This window comes from Gracilinanus agilis, chromosome 1 (assembly GCF_016433145.1).
Source record: "Gracilinanus agilis isolate LMUSP501 chromosome 1, AgileGrace, whole genome shotgun sequence".
Lineage (NCBI taxonomy): Eukaryota > Metazoa > Chordata > Mammalia > Didelphimorphia > Didelphidae > Gracilinanus > Gracilinanus agilis.
This window is the reverse complement of record NC_058130.1, coordinates 734,570,577-734,588,126: the sequence shown is the minus strand read 5'-3', so window position 1 is coordinate 734,588,126 and position 17,550 is coordinate 734,570,577. Positions and strand designations below refer to the sequence as shown.

Here is a 17,550-nt window from a genome sequence, read left to right as displayed (position 1 = left end):
TGGCAAAATTGGGACATTAATGCATTGCTGGTGGAGCTGTGAACTGATCCAGCCATTCTGGCTGGCAATTTGGAATCATGCTCAAAGGGCTATAAAAGAATGCCTGCCCTTTGATCCAGCCATACCATTGCTGGGTTTGTACCCCAAAGAGATCATAGATAAACAGACTTGTACGAAAATATTTATAGCTGTGCGTTTTGTAGTGACAAAAAAATGGAAAATGAGGGGATGTCCTTCAATTGGGGAATGGCTGAACAAACTGTGGTATATGCGGGTGATGGAATACTATTGTGCTAAAAGGAATAATAAACTGGAGGAATTCCATGTGAACTGGAAAGACCTCCAGGAACTGATGCAGAGTGAAAGGAGCAGAGCCAGAAGAACATTGTACACAGAGACTGATATACTGTGGTAAAATCAAATGTAATGGGCTCCTGTACCAGCAACAATGCAATGACACAAGACAGCTCTGAGGGATTTATGGTAAAGATGCTACCCACATTCAGAGGAAGGACTGCAGGAGAGGAAACATATAAGATAAACAATTGCTTGAATGCATGGGCTGAGGCGGACATGAATGGGAAATAGACCCTGAACAAGGACACATGTTACAACCAGCGGAAATGTGCGTTGGCAATGGGTGGGGGGATAGCGGGGGGGGAAGGGGAAAGTAGGGGCATAAAGTATGTAAACAGGTTAAAAACAAATATTAATAAATGTCTAATAAAAAAAAACAAAACAAAAAAATTGTCAATTAAAAAAAAAAGAATTGGAATTAGAATTCCACGTCTGGAATTGGAGTAAGAAAAATTCCAGCTCAGGTCTTTGTCACTGTGTGGCCTGGTCCCTCCACTACTTTTTTTAAGCTTATTTTTATTTTATTGATTAATTATGAAAAAATTTTCCATGGTTACATGATTCATATTTTTTCCCTCCCTACTCCCAGAGCCAACACACAATTCCACTCCTCCACCACTTCTAACCTCCATTAGCCTCATTTATAAAATGGGGGAATTGAGGGGCAGCTAGGTTGGTTCAGTGGATAGCTAGCCAGACCTAGAGATGGGAGGTCCTCAGTTCAAATTTGGCCTCCTTGTTATGTGACCCTGGGCAAGTCACTTAAAACCAATTGCCCAGCCTTTACCTTTCTTCTGTCTTGGAACCAAAACTTGGTATTGATTCTAAGACAGAAGGTAAGGGTTATTTTTTTTTTTAATGGCCATGTTGCTAGGACAGAGGAAGGGGCCACTGAGACATCTGAGCTTGAGTTGCCTCATATATAAAATGGGAGGGTCATAGCTAGATTCTATCTGAGGTTGTTTTCATCTACGAATCTTATAAACCCATGAAACTTCTTGGTGTCTTCCAGGCCTTCAGTGTATTGGACAGATAAGATACCCGAAGACACTACCCTCAGTGTGACTTGTCCTAGTAAGTCAAATTATAATTTATGCCCAGATTCCTTTCCCATTGTCCATAGGGAAGTCTCCTTCCCTCCATCTAGACATTTGGTGTCTTTCTTCCTACCCCTGCCCATTGGGCAGCCAAGTGGATCCAGGAAAGGCCTGATGATCTCCCAAATGTGTAAGTAAATGTTTCCCAGTGGGGAGAGGGGGTACGATATCTTAATACCTGCCATTTGTGGGCTACATGCCCTCTTCCCCTCTCATTTACAATATCTCCACCTGTAAGATGAGAGAGTTGATCCCTTCTGACTCTGACGATGTCTTATCTGGGTTCTGATGTATTTCCAAGTTCTGACATCCTCTATTCCATGTTCCAAAGTCCCTTTCAGACCTGATAAGGGCCCAATGAGTTCCAGCATTGCCTGTTCTAAGGGCTGACTGAGGTCTGAAATTCTATGTTGGAGGGTCTATCCAAGTTCTGACATTCTGGGCTCTGGATTCTAAGGCCCCTCACAGTTCTGTGGTTCTACATTTCCATCCTGTATTTGAAATTGAATTCAACTTAAACGCAGCTTTTTCAGGAAGATGCCTATTGTGCAAGGCAAGGGGCCATTCAGGAGCTATCATTCCCTATTTGTCTGATGGATATAGGAGTAATTCCTGGGCTGTGTTTTTAAAAAATTCAATTGTAGTTGTGACGCCAAGACTAGAAGAACTCTCTAGACCCAAACGATTCTATTCAACCTACTACAATGAATGCAGGTAAGAGGGTCGAAAGGGGGGTAATATCGGCCACAGAAGGCAGAGGTGGACTGCTCACCCCTGTCCCCAGCCCCCCATCACTGCTTCTCCAGGCTTCATCTGGGATCCTAGGCAAAGCTGGAAAAAATCAAAGGGTTGGACTAAATGGCTTCTAAGGTCCCTTTGAGCTCTGACATTCTCGGTCCTATTGACTAGGCTCATAGGATAGTAAAACTGGGAAGTGCTATTTCTGTAATTCTGTAAGCAGAGTATCTAGTATAACCATTCCTTATAGAATAGAAATCTCAAGGGTTTCTCCAGCTCTGACTCTGTTCTGAAGACCTTCCCAGTCCCAACATTCTAAGCTCTGATGTTTTGTGTTCTAATAACTATCCTAGTTCTGGCATTCTGGGTTCTAAGGCACCTCTCTGCTCAGACATTCTCTGTTCTAAAGGCTCTTACAGCTCTGACATTTTATCTTTCAAGGACCTTCCCAACTTTGGCATTCTGTGTGGTATGAAGGACCTTTACCTTCTGTCTAGAATAATATCCATTTTAAGACAGAAGGCCAAGGGTTAGGTAAATGGAGTTAAGTGACTTGCCCAGGTCACATAGCTAGGAAGTATCTGAGGCCAAATTTGAACCCAGGAGCTCCTGACTCCAGGCCTGGAGCTCTATCCACTGTATCACTTGGCTGCCCTTTCTGTGGTCTGAGTCTTTGTCAGGGAATCCTATAGTTGTTGTAGGATCAGTTTAGTACCGCAGGACCCGGAGAGGGAAATAGACTCATCCTCTTCCTGCCTTTGGCACCCTGTGAGTCAATGAGGATGGTTTCAGCCTAGGCTGTCCAGTCACTATATCAGAGGGGAAGTGAGAAACCAGAGGTCCCAATTCTTCTTCTTGGCACCCTCTTGGTAAAATCTTTTGGAAACATCACTAACCACCCAGAAACTATCAACCCCTGCTTACCCATAGGCCCAAGGCATCAGAAAAGGACTGCCATTTTTTCAGCAGGGTATAATAGGATGCATGTACTGTTCTCAGCCTCAATGCTCCCTCCCAGCTCCATCCAATAGCCCCTTCAAGAGGAATACTTGGTCCCTACACCAAGCCACTTGTGGATAATGGGGAGCTGACCATACTGGGGAGAATGAAGGGGAGGGAAGGCAAATCTCACACAGGCTTTGTCCCATGGAGAAAGAAGACCATCAGGAGCAGGAGAACACTCTATTGTGTTGTCCCCTGGAGCCCAATCCTCTCTATCTCAGGTCTACACCTATTTGGCCCATTTCACGGGCATCACTGGAGGCCAAGGCTACACCTCGTCTGAAGGTACTTGCACATCCAAAGTTGAGAAGCAACATCTGGGTTGTTGACCCTACCAAGGTATGTGTCTCCCCACTGCTCTCTTCATATTGGGTCTTTCTGGGGTGATCTTCTCCTTTCATCCCCAATCATTACACCCAAATATCATTCTCTTTATTAGTTGGAGGAAGGATACTAGAACTTTCTGGGGGGGGGGGGGTTGTAAGCTAGATTTCCAGGCTTTTCTTTTACTCTGAATGATGGCTGAGGCTCATTCACTAAGTCAACAAATGACAATCCTTTATAATTACCTACTATGTGCAGAGATCTGTTCTGGGCCCTGATGACTGGAGAGGGAAGATAGAAAATTTAGGCAAGACACAGTCCCTTCCCTCATGGAGCTCCCACTTTAGCAGGGGGACAGGACATAAACACAAAGGATTGATTATAATACAAACTGTTTCATAATAAATTTGTTAGAAAAATACATGCTCTGTGAGTTCTGAGAGGAGAAGGCCAAGGAATTACCAAGCTGTAAGGGGTGAAAAGGGGTTTTGGTTGGGTGAATATTAAAAGGTTTGGTTACCAGAGAATTGAATAATTATCAATCCCCAATTAAAGAATAACTTCAAGTCAAAATGACTTTTATGGAAGTTTATTTATAAATGACAAGAGAGAGAGAAAATAAGAAAATTAGAGCAAGGATAAGATAGGATAAGTAACCTAACACACTAGGTAATTTGCTCTGATCCCCTAGTTTAACCCATACAGATCTAATTAACTCTCAGCTTAGGGAGAAGGCTGGAAAGTCAGATAAATGGAGGCCTCAAGGGCCCTGGAGGCAAATCAAGCAAAAGCTTCAGTCACAGAGTCTCTTTGAAAGGGAAGTTCCTTAAGAGAAGTTCAGGAAGATTCAGTCTTTATACTTACCACATGGAATTCCAAAGGAAAGATTTAAGAACAGTCTCACCAAGGTCTCAGGGTCCCAGGTCCAGAACAAGAAGAGTTCCTTCAGATCCAAGACACGAACCAGAAGAGATGCTGAGCTCACTGAACTCTCTTTTAAAGGGGCTTCTTTTGTGTCACTTCCTGTGCCTTCCTCTTAGTGTACATGTCCAATCACAACAGATGCTTTTCTTAGGACTGCCCAGGAGGCAGTCAGTAAATTCTGATTTGTCACTCACTCTAGCACATGTGGGTCACAGACCTCCCAACTTGTCAGTTAAGTGGAGATGTTTTCACCTTTGGTGATTAAATCTAAAGATGAGCAGGATAGATTTAATCTAATTATCACAAAGTGAAAAGTTCTCTAGGGGAGCTACTCCCAAGAACAACAAAACATGGGAGATCTCACTACCAGCAAGTTTAGAAAGCATAGATCCTTTTGCAGAGAACTGTAAAATGTGAAATATTTATATTTCTGATACAACCAGGGGATTGGTATTTAAACTCAAAATGAGGGCTAATGTCCCTAGCTGAAGAGAAGGAAAAGGAGCCAAAGAAATGCCCCTCTGCTTTCTAGATGTCTTTTTTTTAAGTGTGTGTATGTGTGTGCATATACATATACATATATGTGTATATATATGTGTGTGTATGTGTGTGTATTACATATATAACTATACATAAACATATATAGAAAGAAAAAGGGGAGAGAGAGAACAGAGGCAGAAGAGAGGGGAAGAAAACACAGAGACAGAGAGGAGAGAGGGACAAAGGAAAAAGGGAGAAAATGAAAGAAAGAGAAGGAAGAGAGTGTCTTAAAATTCTTAGGAGAGTTTTAACCCTATATATCAGTGATTCCCAAAGTGGGCACCACCACCCCCTGGTGGGTGCTACAGCGATCCAGGGGAGCGGTGATGGCCACAGGTTTATTTAGCTTTCCTATTAATTGCTATTAAAATTTTTTTAAATTAATTTCCATGGGGCTAAGTAATATTTTTTTCTGGAAAGTGGGCAGTAGGCCAAAAAAGTTTGGGAACCACTGCTATATATGAATAGCTTCATTGTGACAGCAAACAAGATGTTTTTAGGTCATGAAAATGACACAAGGGAGAAAAGAAAGGAGGGCTGCTTATGTCCAAGAAAAAGATAAGAAACTTTTCCTAAAGAAGGGAGAACTGAATCTTTTAGGGAGGGAGGTAGCTGCTTGATTTTCAAGCAGTAATGATGTGGATTTTTAGATGCCATCAGGAAGTAAGTCTGGGAAAAAGAAGAGAAAAGAAGAGCCACAGACATGAAGACAATTTGAGTTTTGATTTTCAAAATAAGGAAGAGAACAGGGTCTGCAAATAATATACCAGTAATCTAGGCTTCAATTCTTAGTGAAGTCTGAGAGTGTATTTCTAAAGCATGTTTCCCTGTAAGATATGTTTGTCCACATGGGTTTTCAAGATGTGGCTCATGGGAGGCATTATCTGAACTCCAGACCATGCCCTAAAAAAGCAGAAAAACCAGTATGACAGTTGATATTGGAAGGATGGGCAAGCCTCAGAGTACCACCAGGCTGGGTACTCTTTCTTCTAGTCTCAAAGTTGATATTGGATTAGACATATCTATCTGCTTTCCCTAAATCTTGCTGGTCTGGGGGGTCAATAGGTTCTAAACAAAAAGCTGCTTGCCCTAACAGTTACCTTTAAATAGCATTGGCTATACCTTGGCTTTAAACAGTGCTTTTAAATTGGCATTGGCTATGTTTGGAGCATAACCGTTCCCACCAAGTGGTGGGAATGTACATAAAAGACCATCATAAATAGTCAATAGTAAGCAAATTCATTTATCAAGGCAAATAGCTAACAGAAACTGAAGTTATACAGATGAGAAAATGTCAGAAAATATCCAAGAATGAATGAAAACCTGACCTAAAAACATCTTCTTTGCTATCACAATGTATGGAATGAAATGAAATCTCAGCTCAACCAACAGAGATCCAGAACTCACCCAAGGGGAAATAACCCCAGTCTTTAGGGAAGAAAAGTAGAAAGCAGAGACTTATGGAAGAACCAGCTTAGTCTACATGCTTGCAACTTCCAAAGTCCATCTGTCATTGTTAGTGCCAAAGACACTCAGGGACCACATGGGGTCTTTCTCTCCATCCCAAAGGGCTGATGTTAAACATCTCCTCTACAAAGCTCTCACACAGATTTTGGCCTTCATGCAGATACATGGCCTAGTGCTGGCATTCTCTCCACCAATGCAGAATCTCCTTCTGTATACATACAAAATACCCCAGATTATACATACCTTTAAAGTGAACAGTTAGAAAAGCAACCAAGGGCAAGTAGATGATGCTGAGGATAGAGCACTGAGCTTGGAGTCAGAAAGACTTACTTTCACAGGTTCAAATCCAGTCTCAAACCCTGGAAAAGTGACTTAACTCTGTTTGCCTCAGTTTCTACATCTATAAGGAAATGGCAAACCGCTCCTATATCTTTGCCAAGAAAACCTCAAATAGGGTCACAAAGAGTAAGACATGACTGAAAAACAAAAAAAGGAAACAGCCATCCTAAAGAACCACAAAGATTTTATCAAGAATGGGACTTGTTAGATTAGTCTAGACTCATAGATTATGGGAAGACTACATATAGAACAACTTTAATTTTAGGAGAATATTTGACCAAGGCTCTCATTATTATATAGGGGGGAAAGATGGAGAGAAGTAGAGCATACACAGAGATGTATGCATGTAGAACTCCTCAAATGGCTAAGCCCACTGTTGTTCTTAATGGTTCAAAGATAGCTTAGAAGAAGGTATACCAGGCTGCTTTGGGCCCCTATGTTGTTCAACATTTTTATCACTGATTGAATGAAAGCATGGTGTAAGGGATAAAAATAAAAGGTTGGACTAAATTAATCAGAGAGTAGGGTTGCCAGGAATTAAGAATTTAATTCCAAATGAAAGACTCAAGTCAGAATGACTTTTATGGTAGTTTATTTACAAATAGGGAGAGTGAAAGTAAGAAAATCAGCAAGAGGAGAGGGCAAGATATCTAACCTAATACGCTAAGTATTTTGTTCCAGCCCCTGGCTCAACCCAGGCAGGGCTAATTAGTCCTCAGCCAGAGGGGCCTCAGCCTTGAGCCAAAGGCCCAATGATGTATAAAGCAAGGGCTTCAGCCACAAAGCCTCTCCCAAGAGGGGAGGCCTCTCCTGAGGATAGTCCCTTCAGAAAATCCAGGAAGGAGTCAGTCTTTTTCACTCACCCATGTGGAAGTTAGAAAAGAAAGCAGTCCATGGTCCTCAGCCAGAGATCCTCCAGGGTCCAGTTCAAGGTGAAAGAGAGAGTATCCCAGGAAGTTCTTGCAATTTATAAAGACCATTCCTTTTGTCACTTCCTGTGCCTTCCTCCCATTTTACGTGTACCAATTACAACCAAAGCTTTACTTAGGACTGTCCAAAAGGCAGTCAGTTGATTCTAATTCGTCACCCACTTTCACACTCATGGGTTACACACCTCCCCCACTCAAGTGTAAGTGGGGTGTATATGATTCTGGTGATTAAATTGAAAAATGAGCAAGGTAGAGTTAATCCCATCTTCACAATGAACATCATGCTTATCAAATGCGTAGATAACATTAAGCTAGAAGAGAGAGCTATTATCTAAGAAGTTAGACTAAGAGAGTTACAGTGTCTAGATGGGAAAGTGAATAGTAACTGAACCTGGAGCCAGTGAGACCTGAGTTCAAATCTGGCCTTAGCCACTTCCTAGCTGTGTAACCATAGACAAATCACTTAATTTTTGTTTGCCTCAGTTTGAACAACTGTAAAATGGAGAATACTAACACCTCCTTTCTAGAGCAGTTATAAGGAACAAATGATATAATATTTGTAAAATGCTCAGTACAGTGCCTGGCACATAATAAATACTATATAAATGTTAGCTATTATTATTAGAATTATTATTAGAATTGGAAGGACCCACCCTTACCACTCTTCCACCTATGAGCCAATACACAAAAGTTAAGGGTTTAAAAAACAAACAAAAAAATAATAATAATTGGAAGGAACTTTAGAGGTCATCTAGTCCAACTTCCTCAGGCAATAAGATTCAGGATATAAATAGCTCTCTACAAATAAGAACATTGGGCTAAATCCAGTAAAATGAAATTTAATAGACACAAGTATAAAGTCATACTTTTGAATTAAAAACTAATTAATTTCAGGTGATCAAGTAGGGAGGGGGAAAACATGGGTAGACAGAAGATTTGGGGAGCAAGGACTGAGGTGGGGTTTTTGGGGTGTTGGGGGCTATCCCTTAGGCTTAGTACAGTGCCTAGAACATTGTAGGCACTTAATAAATGCTTGTTGGCTTGACCTTACTTGACGTGACTTTCCTTGCAAACACCCACGGTGCAATACAAGATCAAGATAAATCAACAGTATGGTATGGCAGCCAAAAGAGCTAAAGAAAAGTTAGTCTAAGAGGCATCACCTCCAGTAACAAGAAGGCCACCGTCCTTCTTTACTCTGTCCCTAGTCCTAACATCTGAAATAATCTGTCCCATTCTGGCCCAACATTTTAGCCAGGACATCAACAGGCTGGAGAATTTCCAAAGAAATAGTACGCAGGATGATAGGAAAGAGTCTCCAGATTATGGGATTGGTTGAAGCAACTGAGAAAGGTTAGCCTGGAAAACAGAAGACTTAGGAGCAGCAGAATGGCTTCAAGCATCTTCAAGCATCTGAAGGGCAGTCATGTGGAAAATATTCCCCCTTTTGGGTTTGTTTGGTTGTTTTTTTTAGACTTTTACTGCTTGGTCCCAGAGAGCAAAACCAGCAACAATGAGAGGCATTTTGGAAAGAAGTTGATTTAGATGGGGGTGGGTCAAAGAAAAAAAATTCCCCAATGGTTAGAGCTGTCTGAAATTCAAACAGGCAGAGGTCCCGAGCTTAACTAATTCAAGGTAATATGGAGAGGAGGTGGCAGAACCAGGATAAATTTATACTCGAGATTCCCAAGATCAGAGGTCACTGTATCCTTCTCTGGACTTGCAGACAGGTCCCTTGCTTACACCATCCTAGTTAGGTGAAACCTAATTCTTTTTTTTTTTTTTAACCCTTACTTTCCATCTTAGAATCAATACTGTGTATTGGTTCTAAACTAGAAGAGCAATAAGGGCTAGGCATCAGGGGTTAAGTGACTTGCCCAGGGTCACATAGCTAGGAAGTATCTGAGGTTAGCTTTGAACCCAGGACCTCCTGTCTCTGAATCTACTGAGATACCTTGCTGCCCCTGAAACCTAATTCTAAATAGGAAACTCTCTCTCTCTGCCTCCTGGCTGGCCTGGCTGGCTTCCTTCTAGTCTCAGCTAAAGACTCATCTTTTGCAAGAAGTCTTTCCTTGACTTCCTTAAATTTAGTGACTTTCCTCTGAAACTGCCCCTAGTTTATCCTCTCTCTATCTTATTTGTACACAGTTCTTTGCAGGTTGTCTCCTCTATTAAAATGGGAGATCCTTGAGGACAGGGGACTGTTCTTTGGACTTTCTTTGTATCTTGAATACTTAGCACAGTGCCTGGCCCACAGTAAGTGCAGAATGTTTGCTTTCTGACTGACACGAATGATTCCAGAGCTGTACATTAGGGCGATTAGTGAGTGGGGGGAGGAAGGAATGATAACATGCCAGCCCCTTCCCCACACTACATATTTGCTTTCCTCCTTCCTCCCTCCCTTCTCTAGATCCAGGTGTCAAAGGCAGCACGAATGGCCGAACCCAGACCTCGTACCCTGGAGCTGGCAGCCCCCAAGACCAAAACCCTGACATCTTCTGAATTGTTCTTCATAAACAAGGCTAAGCAGCACCCTCCAGATCTTACCAGGATCTACCACTTAGCTAGTAGGTTGCCTGCACTGGGAATGCTTCCAATGACTAGCAATTCTGCTTCCCATCCCCTCTAATTCCAGGGTAGAGAAGAAGTTGAGACCTGGAGAGAGACATGGAGAAAGCTAGACACCCCCCACCATCCACCAGCCTTCCCAGTGGGAAGTGCTAACAGAGGACCAGAGAACTCCCCAAGATACTCCCTGCCTCCTCCATGCCAACCCTCCCCACTGAACTCACAGTGCCCCAAACTCCACCATTAGGAATTAATTCTTTCCTTCATAATAGCATTCTGTTGGCATCATTGTTACTGTAGTTCAGTCATTTTCAGTCATGTCTGATTCTTCATGACCCCATTCAGGTTTTCTGGGCAAAGATACTGGAGTAGTGTACCATTTCCTTCTCCAGTTCATTTTACAGATGAAGAAACTGAGGCCAAAAGGTTAAGTAACTTGCCCAGCTAGTAAGTGTCTAAGGCCAAATTTAAACTCAGATCTTCCTGGCTCCAGGCCTAGTGCTCTATCTACTGTACCAAGCTGCCACTAATAATATATGCTATATTGTTATGTAATACTTAAAAAATATATAAAAATGGAAGTCATTATATTATTGCTATTCTTCTTGTAAATAGGCCCAGAAAGTCCTATTGAAAAAGCCTCATCATGTCATAGGGTAACTCTCAAAGGTATACCAGTCAAGCATAAGCTTTGGCAGGATCTACCATAATGGGAAGAGCCCATTTCCCCCCTTCCTTCCTTAAATTATTTTGTTTTTCATTTTATAATTATTATTTATTGTTATTATGTATATTATTATTTTCTCTCCCTGTCACCCTCCCCAATTTTTTTATTTCTTTTTATTTTTTTATTTTATATATATTATATATTTTTTCATTTTTCATTTTTATTTAAAATATTTTTCCATGGTTACATGATTCATAATTCCCCCAACCCCTGCTCTCCCCTCCCCCCTCCCAAAGCCAACAAGCAGTTCCACTGGGTTATACATGTATCATTGTTCAAAACATATTTCTATGTTATTCATATTTGCAATAGAGCAATCCTTTAACATCAAAACCTTAATCACATCCCTATTGCACTACATGATCAAGCATATATTTTTCTAATACATTTCTGGTTCCACAGTTATTTCTCTGGATGTGGACTTCCCCCAATTTCATGAGGGGAAAAAAAGGGAACAATAAACCCCCTTTATCAGATGCACAGTCAAGCAAAACAAATTTCCACCATGTCCATGTCCAAAGACTTATGTCTCATTTTTGTACCTTGAGTTCATCACTCCTTTATTAAGAAGTAGGCAGGAAGTTTCATCATAAGTCCTCTGAAATAATGATCGATTATTGCATTGATCAGAGTTCTTAAGTTTTTCAAAGTTGTTTATCTTTACATTGTTGTGATTATTGCATGAATTGTTCTCCTGATTCTGCTCACTTTATTCTGTATCAGTTCATGTAAGTCTTCCCAGGTTTCTCTGAACCTATTTTCCTCATTTTGTATGGCATAATATTATTCCATGATATTCACAAATAATAATTTATTCAGCTATCCTCTTAATTGCCAAAAATGTTTTGGCTATGGTTCCCATAACAGACTATTGTAAGGAATTAAATTAAGGGTTTGACTAAATATGTGAGAATTCTAATGTGGTGGTTATTGATTTAAAGTATTATAGCTCAAGTCAAAATGATTTTAATAGCTTTTAATTATAAAAAGGTGGAAAGAGTGAAAGTAGAGAAATACAAAAAGAGGGTAGAAAAGATATCTAGCTTATCACACTAAATATCTCTCTGGTGCTACTCACCCAAGAAACAGTCCAAGATCCAAGGTCCCAAGTGGAAGTCAAGGTCCAAGTCATAGCTCCAAGCCAGAGTCCCAGCCCAAGATCCTCCAAGCTGAAGATTCAGGCCGAAGACAACTACAGCCGAAGAAGTTCAGGACTTTTTATGGTCACTTCTTGTCCCTTCCTCTCTTCACAGGGGCCAATCACAGTTTCCAAACTGCCTAACGCTGCCCAGTGGGGTAGTGTCTGTGGGATCCACTTCTTGCCCTCGGGAAGTATCAACTCTTATCAAAGGATTCACAAGTTTCTGATTGATTGGGTTAAAAGGGTGGAGCTCTCCAAGTAAGTGACTTGTGAATTCTCTTACTGGATGACTAAAAAAGTGTTAAATAGAGGTTAAGTATGAGTTAAGTATGGGTTAAGTAGATTGATTAAAAATAGACAGAACAAAGAATTCCCTGTCACACTATGCCTGCTTTCCAAAAGCCAGTCTAGTTTTGTACAAAACAAGCCTTTATCACTAGACTAGCCACCTGGTGGTGAATTCTTTGGCTTGGGCAACTCACTAAACAAAAAAAAAAAAAAAAAATAGCTTCCAGTCTGGTGCTTTCCTCTTCCACCTCTGCAGAAGCAGGAAAAGGGGTAATCAAATACCAAGAATCACGCAATTTTTGGACTGCCTCTAAACATTAACATAGTTGTTGGGATTTTCAATATGAGCTCTTTATCCAACTATAGATTGAATAGAACATAAAGGGACTGATTTGTATCAGTGTGGACATTCTTGCTATAAGTGAAAACAGAAGACAGAAGAAAGTTACCACTAAATGGAGTGATGGTTTGCAAATTCTCCTCGAAGGAGTGAACAATGAGGAGACCAAAAGAAGCAAGAAAATGGCCTCAGCCAGAAAACATTTGATCAGCTTACCAAGTTGAGAAATTGGAAGTCTAGGAGTCACTAGTTTAAAAGCTTATCTCTAAAGCCCTACGAAGGAGGAGGATGCACTAAGAGAAGTAGTATAAAAGTTTATGAGAAGCAGGGGAAGAGACTAATTCAGATAATTCAGAGAGCATTTAAGGATAAAATTGAAAGGAAAATGACAATCAAAAAAATGGAATAGATTGGTAAAAATGTTTAGAAAAAATTCTTCATAGAGGACAGCGGAATTGCTACACTGGGGACCCTTACGTCATAGAGAGACTTCACCAGAGATCAGAGCAAAGGAGAGAATGAGAGGGTGGGAAATCTTGGGACTAGAATTGGGAGCCAGTAATCTTCAAGCTGAAGATTGAAAGAAACCAGGGAAATCGGAGGCAGACATGAGGAGAGAGAATATTCCAGGCATGAGGGACAGCCAGTGAAAATGCCTAGAGTCTAGAGCTGGAGTGTCCTGTGAAAGGAACCATAAGGAGACCAGTACATGGGGGAGGAGGAAGAGGTACTGAGGATGAGGTTCAAAATAGGTGTAAGAAAACTGTAAAGAAGGAGCAGGACAGGTTGTAAAGAGCATTAAAAGTCAAACAGAATGGTTTGAGTCAGGAAGACCTGAGTTCAAATCCAGCTTCAGAAGTTACTTCAACTCTGCCTGCCTTAGTTTCATCACCTGTAAAATGAGATAATAGCACCTTCCTTCCAGGATTGTTATGAGGACCAAATGAGATATAATTGTAAAGTGCTTAGCACAGGGCCAGACACACAATAAGTGCTACATAAATGTTAGTTTTTTTTTTTTAAACCCTCACCTTCTCTCTTAGAATCAATATTGTGTATTGGTTCCAAGACAGAAGAGTGGTGAGGGCTAAGCAATGAGAGTGAAGTGACTTGCCCAGGGTCACACAGCTAGGAAGTGTCTGAGATTTGAAACTAGGACCTCCCCTCTCTAAGCCTGGCTCTCAATCCACTGCTACCCCCTTAGCTATTGTTTTTATTATTGATACTGGAAGTAATAAAGAGTAGTTGGAGTTTATTAAATAGGGATGTGAGATGGTCAGATCTACACAATGGGAAGATCTTTAGTGGCTAAATGGAAAATGAACTAGAGCGGGGGAAAAAAATTCATCCAAGTTCAAAACCTCAGTATCATCTTTGATGCCTTACTTCCCTTCCCCACATATGTCCAATCAGTTACTAAATCTTGTTTCTGTATCTTGGCTTCCTCTCTCATATGCTTCCCTCTTCTACATACATATGGCCACCATATTGGTTCAAGTCCTTACCACCTACTGCCTGGGTGATTATGGTAGCCTCTCAACTGGTCTCCTCATCTCAAGTCTGTCCCCTCTGGAATCCATACTTCATACAGTTACCCAAATTATTTGACTAAAATTCAAGTCTGACCATTTCACCACCAATTCAATAAATAGCTTCTGTTGTTGTTATACAGTTGTTTCAGTTGTGTCCAACTCTTTGTGATCCCATTTGGAATTTTGGTAAAAATACAACTATTTCCTTTTCCAGCTCATTTTACAGATGAGAAAACTGAGGCCCACAGGGTTAAGTTACTTTTGGGATCAAATATAAACTTTTGATTAGCATTTAAATACTTTCACAGTCTAGCTCTAACCTACTTTTCTAATCCTAATCAAGATTCTTTGGCCCAGCCACATTTGCCTTCCTCTTCTTTTAAAAAACAAAAAAGCTTATCTTCTTTCTTAGTATCAATTCCTAGACAAAAAAAAATGGCTAGGGCTAGGCCAGATTTGAACACACATCCTCCAGAATTTAGGCCTGGCACTCTTACACTGTGCTACCTGGCTAGGTTGGCACCTGCCTTCTTGCTGTTCCTCATACTTCACAACATTCCATCACTTGTCTCCATGTCTTTGCACAGGCTATCCCTCATTCCTGGAATACTCTCCTTTATCAATCCCATCTCTTCAGATCTCAAGACTGACAATCTGGATTGGAGTTGCTGCTTTGCTATTTATTATATATAAGACTTTAGAATACATAGTATTTGGAGTTGGAAAGGACTTTGGAGGTTATTTAGTTTCACCCTTCCATTTTACAGTTGAGAAAACTGAACTTCGGTCAACCCCCCCCCCCCCACCTCGTTCTCTCCTCTTATCAATTTCCACATCTGAAAAATGGAGAGGTTGGGCTATTGTTGTTGTTGTTCATTCAAGTCTCACTCTTTGTGACCCCAAGGACAAGAGCTATCCAAAAGAGGATCCTTTTTTCAGGCAATCAAGGGTTAAATGAATTGCCCAGGGTCACACAGCAAGGAAGTGTCTGGGGCTGGATATGGACCCACATCTTGACTCCAGGTCCAGCTCTCTATCCATTGAACCACCTAGCTGCCAAAAATTTGTGTGTCAATGAATAGGCAGTTTTCAGATGAAGAAATCAAAACTAAGAATAATCACATGAAAAAGTGTTTTAAATCTCCCCTAATTAGAGAAATGAAAAATCAAAACAATTCTGAAGTACCACCTTACACCTAGCAGATTGGCCAATAAGACAGTAAAAGAAAATAATAAATGTTGGAGAGGATATGGCAAAATTGGGACACTAATGCATTACTGGTGGAGTTGTGAATTAATCCAACCATTTTGGAAGGCAATTTGGAATTATGCCCAAAGGGCTTTAAAAGATTGTATGCCCTTTGGTCCAGCAATACCACTACTGGGTTTGTATCCCAAGGAGATAATAATAATGAAAAATGCTTGTACAAAAATGTTCATAGCCACACTCTTTGTGGTGGCAAAAAAATTGGAAAATGGGGGCAGCTGGGCAGCTGAGTGGATTGAGAGATGGGAGGTCCTAGGTTCAAATCTAACCTCAGACACTTCTTGGCTGTGTGACCCTGGGCAAGTCACTTAACCCACATTGCCTAGCCCTGACCATTATTCTGCCTTGGAACCAATACATAGTATTGATTCTAAGAGGGAAGATAAGAGTTTAAAAAAATTTTGGAAAATGAGGAAGTGTCCCTCAATTGGGGAATGACTGAACAAATTGTGGCATATGATGGTGATGGAATATTATTTTGTTGTAAGGAATGATGAACTGGAGGATTTCTATATGAACTGGAAGAACCCCCTTGAACTGATGAAGAATGAAATGAGCAGAACCAAGAAAACACTGTACACAGAAAGTGAAATATTGTGGAACTATCCATTGTAATGAACTTTACAACCAGTAGCAATATAAATGATCTAGGACATTTCTGAGGAACTTATGAGAAAGAACGTTATTCACATCCAGAGAAAGAACTATGGGAGTAGAAATGCAGAAGAAAAACACATGACTTATCACATAACTTGTTTATATGAGTATATGAGTTGGGGTTTTGGTTTTAAAAGGTTGCTCTATTGAAAAAATAAATAATATGGAAATAGGTATCAAGTGTACAACCCAGTGGAATTGCTTGTCAGCTCTGGGAGGGGAGATGGGAAGAAATGAATCATGTAAAGATGGAAAAATATTTTAAAAATAATAAAAATTTAAAATGCAAAAATAAAATAAAATAAATTTTTAAAAGTTTATGTGTCAGAAGTGGAGCTAGGTGAACACCAAAGTCAAACTGCACTTTGGAATTACCAGAACCTTTAGGCATCTATCTATCTCCTTCCTCCTTGAGTCTAGCCCATGGTTCTGCCCAAACCTAACCCAATTCTCTTTCTTGTCTGCCTTTGCAGTGCCCAAAGTTACTTCAACCGACTATGTCTATGACAAGCCCCCCTCCTGGATCATCTCAGAGGAGACCAAAAATGCTGTCCCCACCAGCCGGATCCTCTACTTAGCCAAGCCCAGAGAAAGGATAGATTGCAACGAGGGCCACGACCCCTACTGTATCTCAGTGGCTGCGATGAAGGCAGAGCCATCTCCTCGAATCTTTGAGCTTGCTGTCCCTAAAAGGGTAACCAGAAAATTCTGAGAGTTTCATATTTCACCCCTCTCATATTCCTTGGTGGCAGCAACCCAACTTCTCCTTCCATGTAAATAAATAACTCCAATAGGCCTTCCCTGGGCAGTCTATTTTGAATGAGGAGGGGCCAACGGGAGGGGAATAGAACCTAATAGTAACGATATGAATAATTATAATTGTTGTATAATTTGTATAGTAGTGATTCTTGTTTTATTGCCATTTTATGCTCAGTCCAGGGAAGGGAGATTTTGATTTCCATTTTAGAGGAGAAAAATTAATGCCAAAGAGAAATGAAATTTGCTTGAGGTCTTACCAGAAAATAAAAGGGGCTCAGCTAGGATTAGAACCCAGGTCTCCTGACTTCCAACTCAGATCTCTTTTCATTAATGAATCCTATTGGGCAGTGAGGTTGGGAAGAGAACCCAAGCTAACTGCTTCTTCCAGGGACTCCGATGACTTGAATATGGTCACTGGCAGAAGAACCAAATAATACAGTTAGGGTCTGAATCAGGGCCTTTAGATGATATACAACAGTTGGCCTCATGCTCACAGATGGGTCCCCAGAAAGCCAACCCAGGTTCCTATCTCTTAAGTGGGTCAGCATCCATTC

General features: G+C 40.8%; 1 protein-coding gene across 1 annotated transcript in view; it reads left to right on the top strand.

Moving 5' to 3' along the window:
* Window positions 1–16,949, top strand: part of THEG (theg spermatid protein) — a 25,865-nt gene extending 8,916 nt beyond the window's left edge. Inside the window, exons 3-7 of the mRNA XM_044658671.1 lie at window positions 1,370–1,431; window positions 2,099–2,168; window positions 3,416–3,533; window positions 10,128–10,284; window positions 16,711–16,949. Of these exons, the coding sequence (XP_044514606.1) occupies window positions 1,370–1,431; window positions 2,099–2,168; window positions 3,416–3,533; window positions 10,128–10,284; window positions 16,711–16,949 (646 nt within the window). The remainder of the gene's footprint in view (window positions 1–1,369; window positions 1,432–2,098; window positions 2,169–3,415; window positions 3,534–10,127; window positions 10,285–16,710) is intronic.
* The last annotated feature ends 601 nt before the right edge of the window (window positions 16,950–17,550 follow it).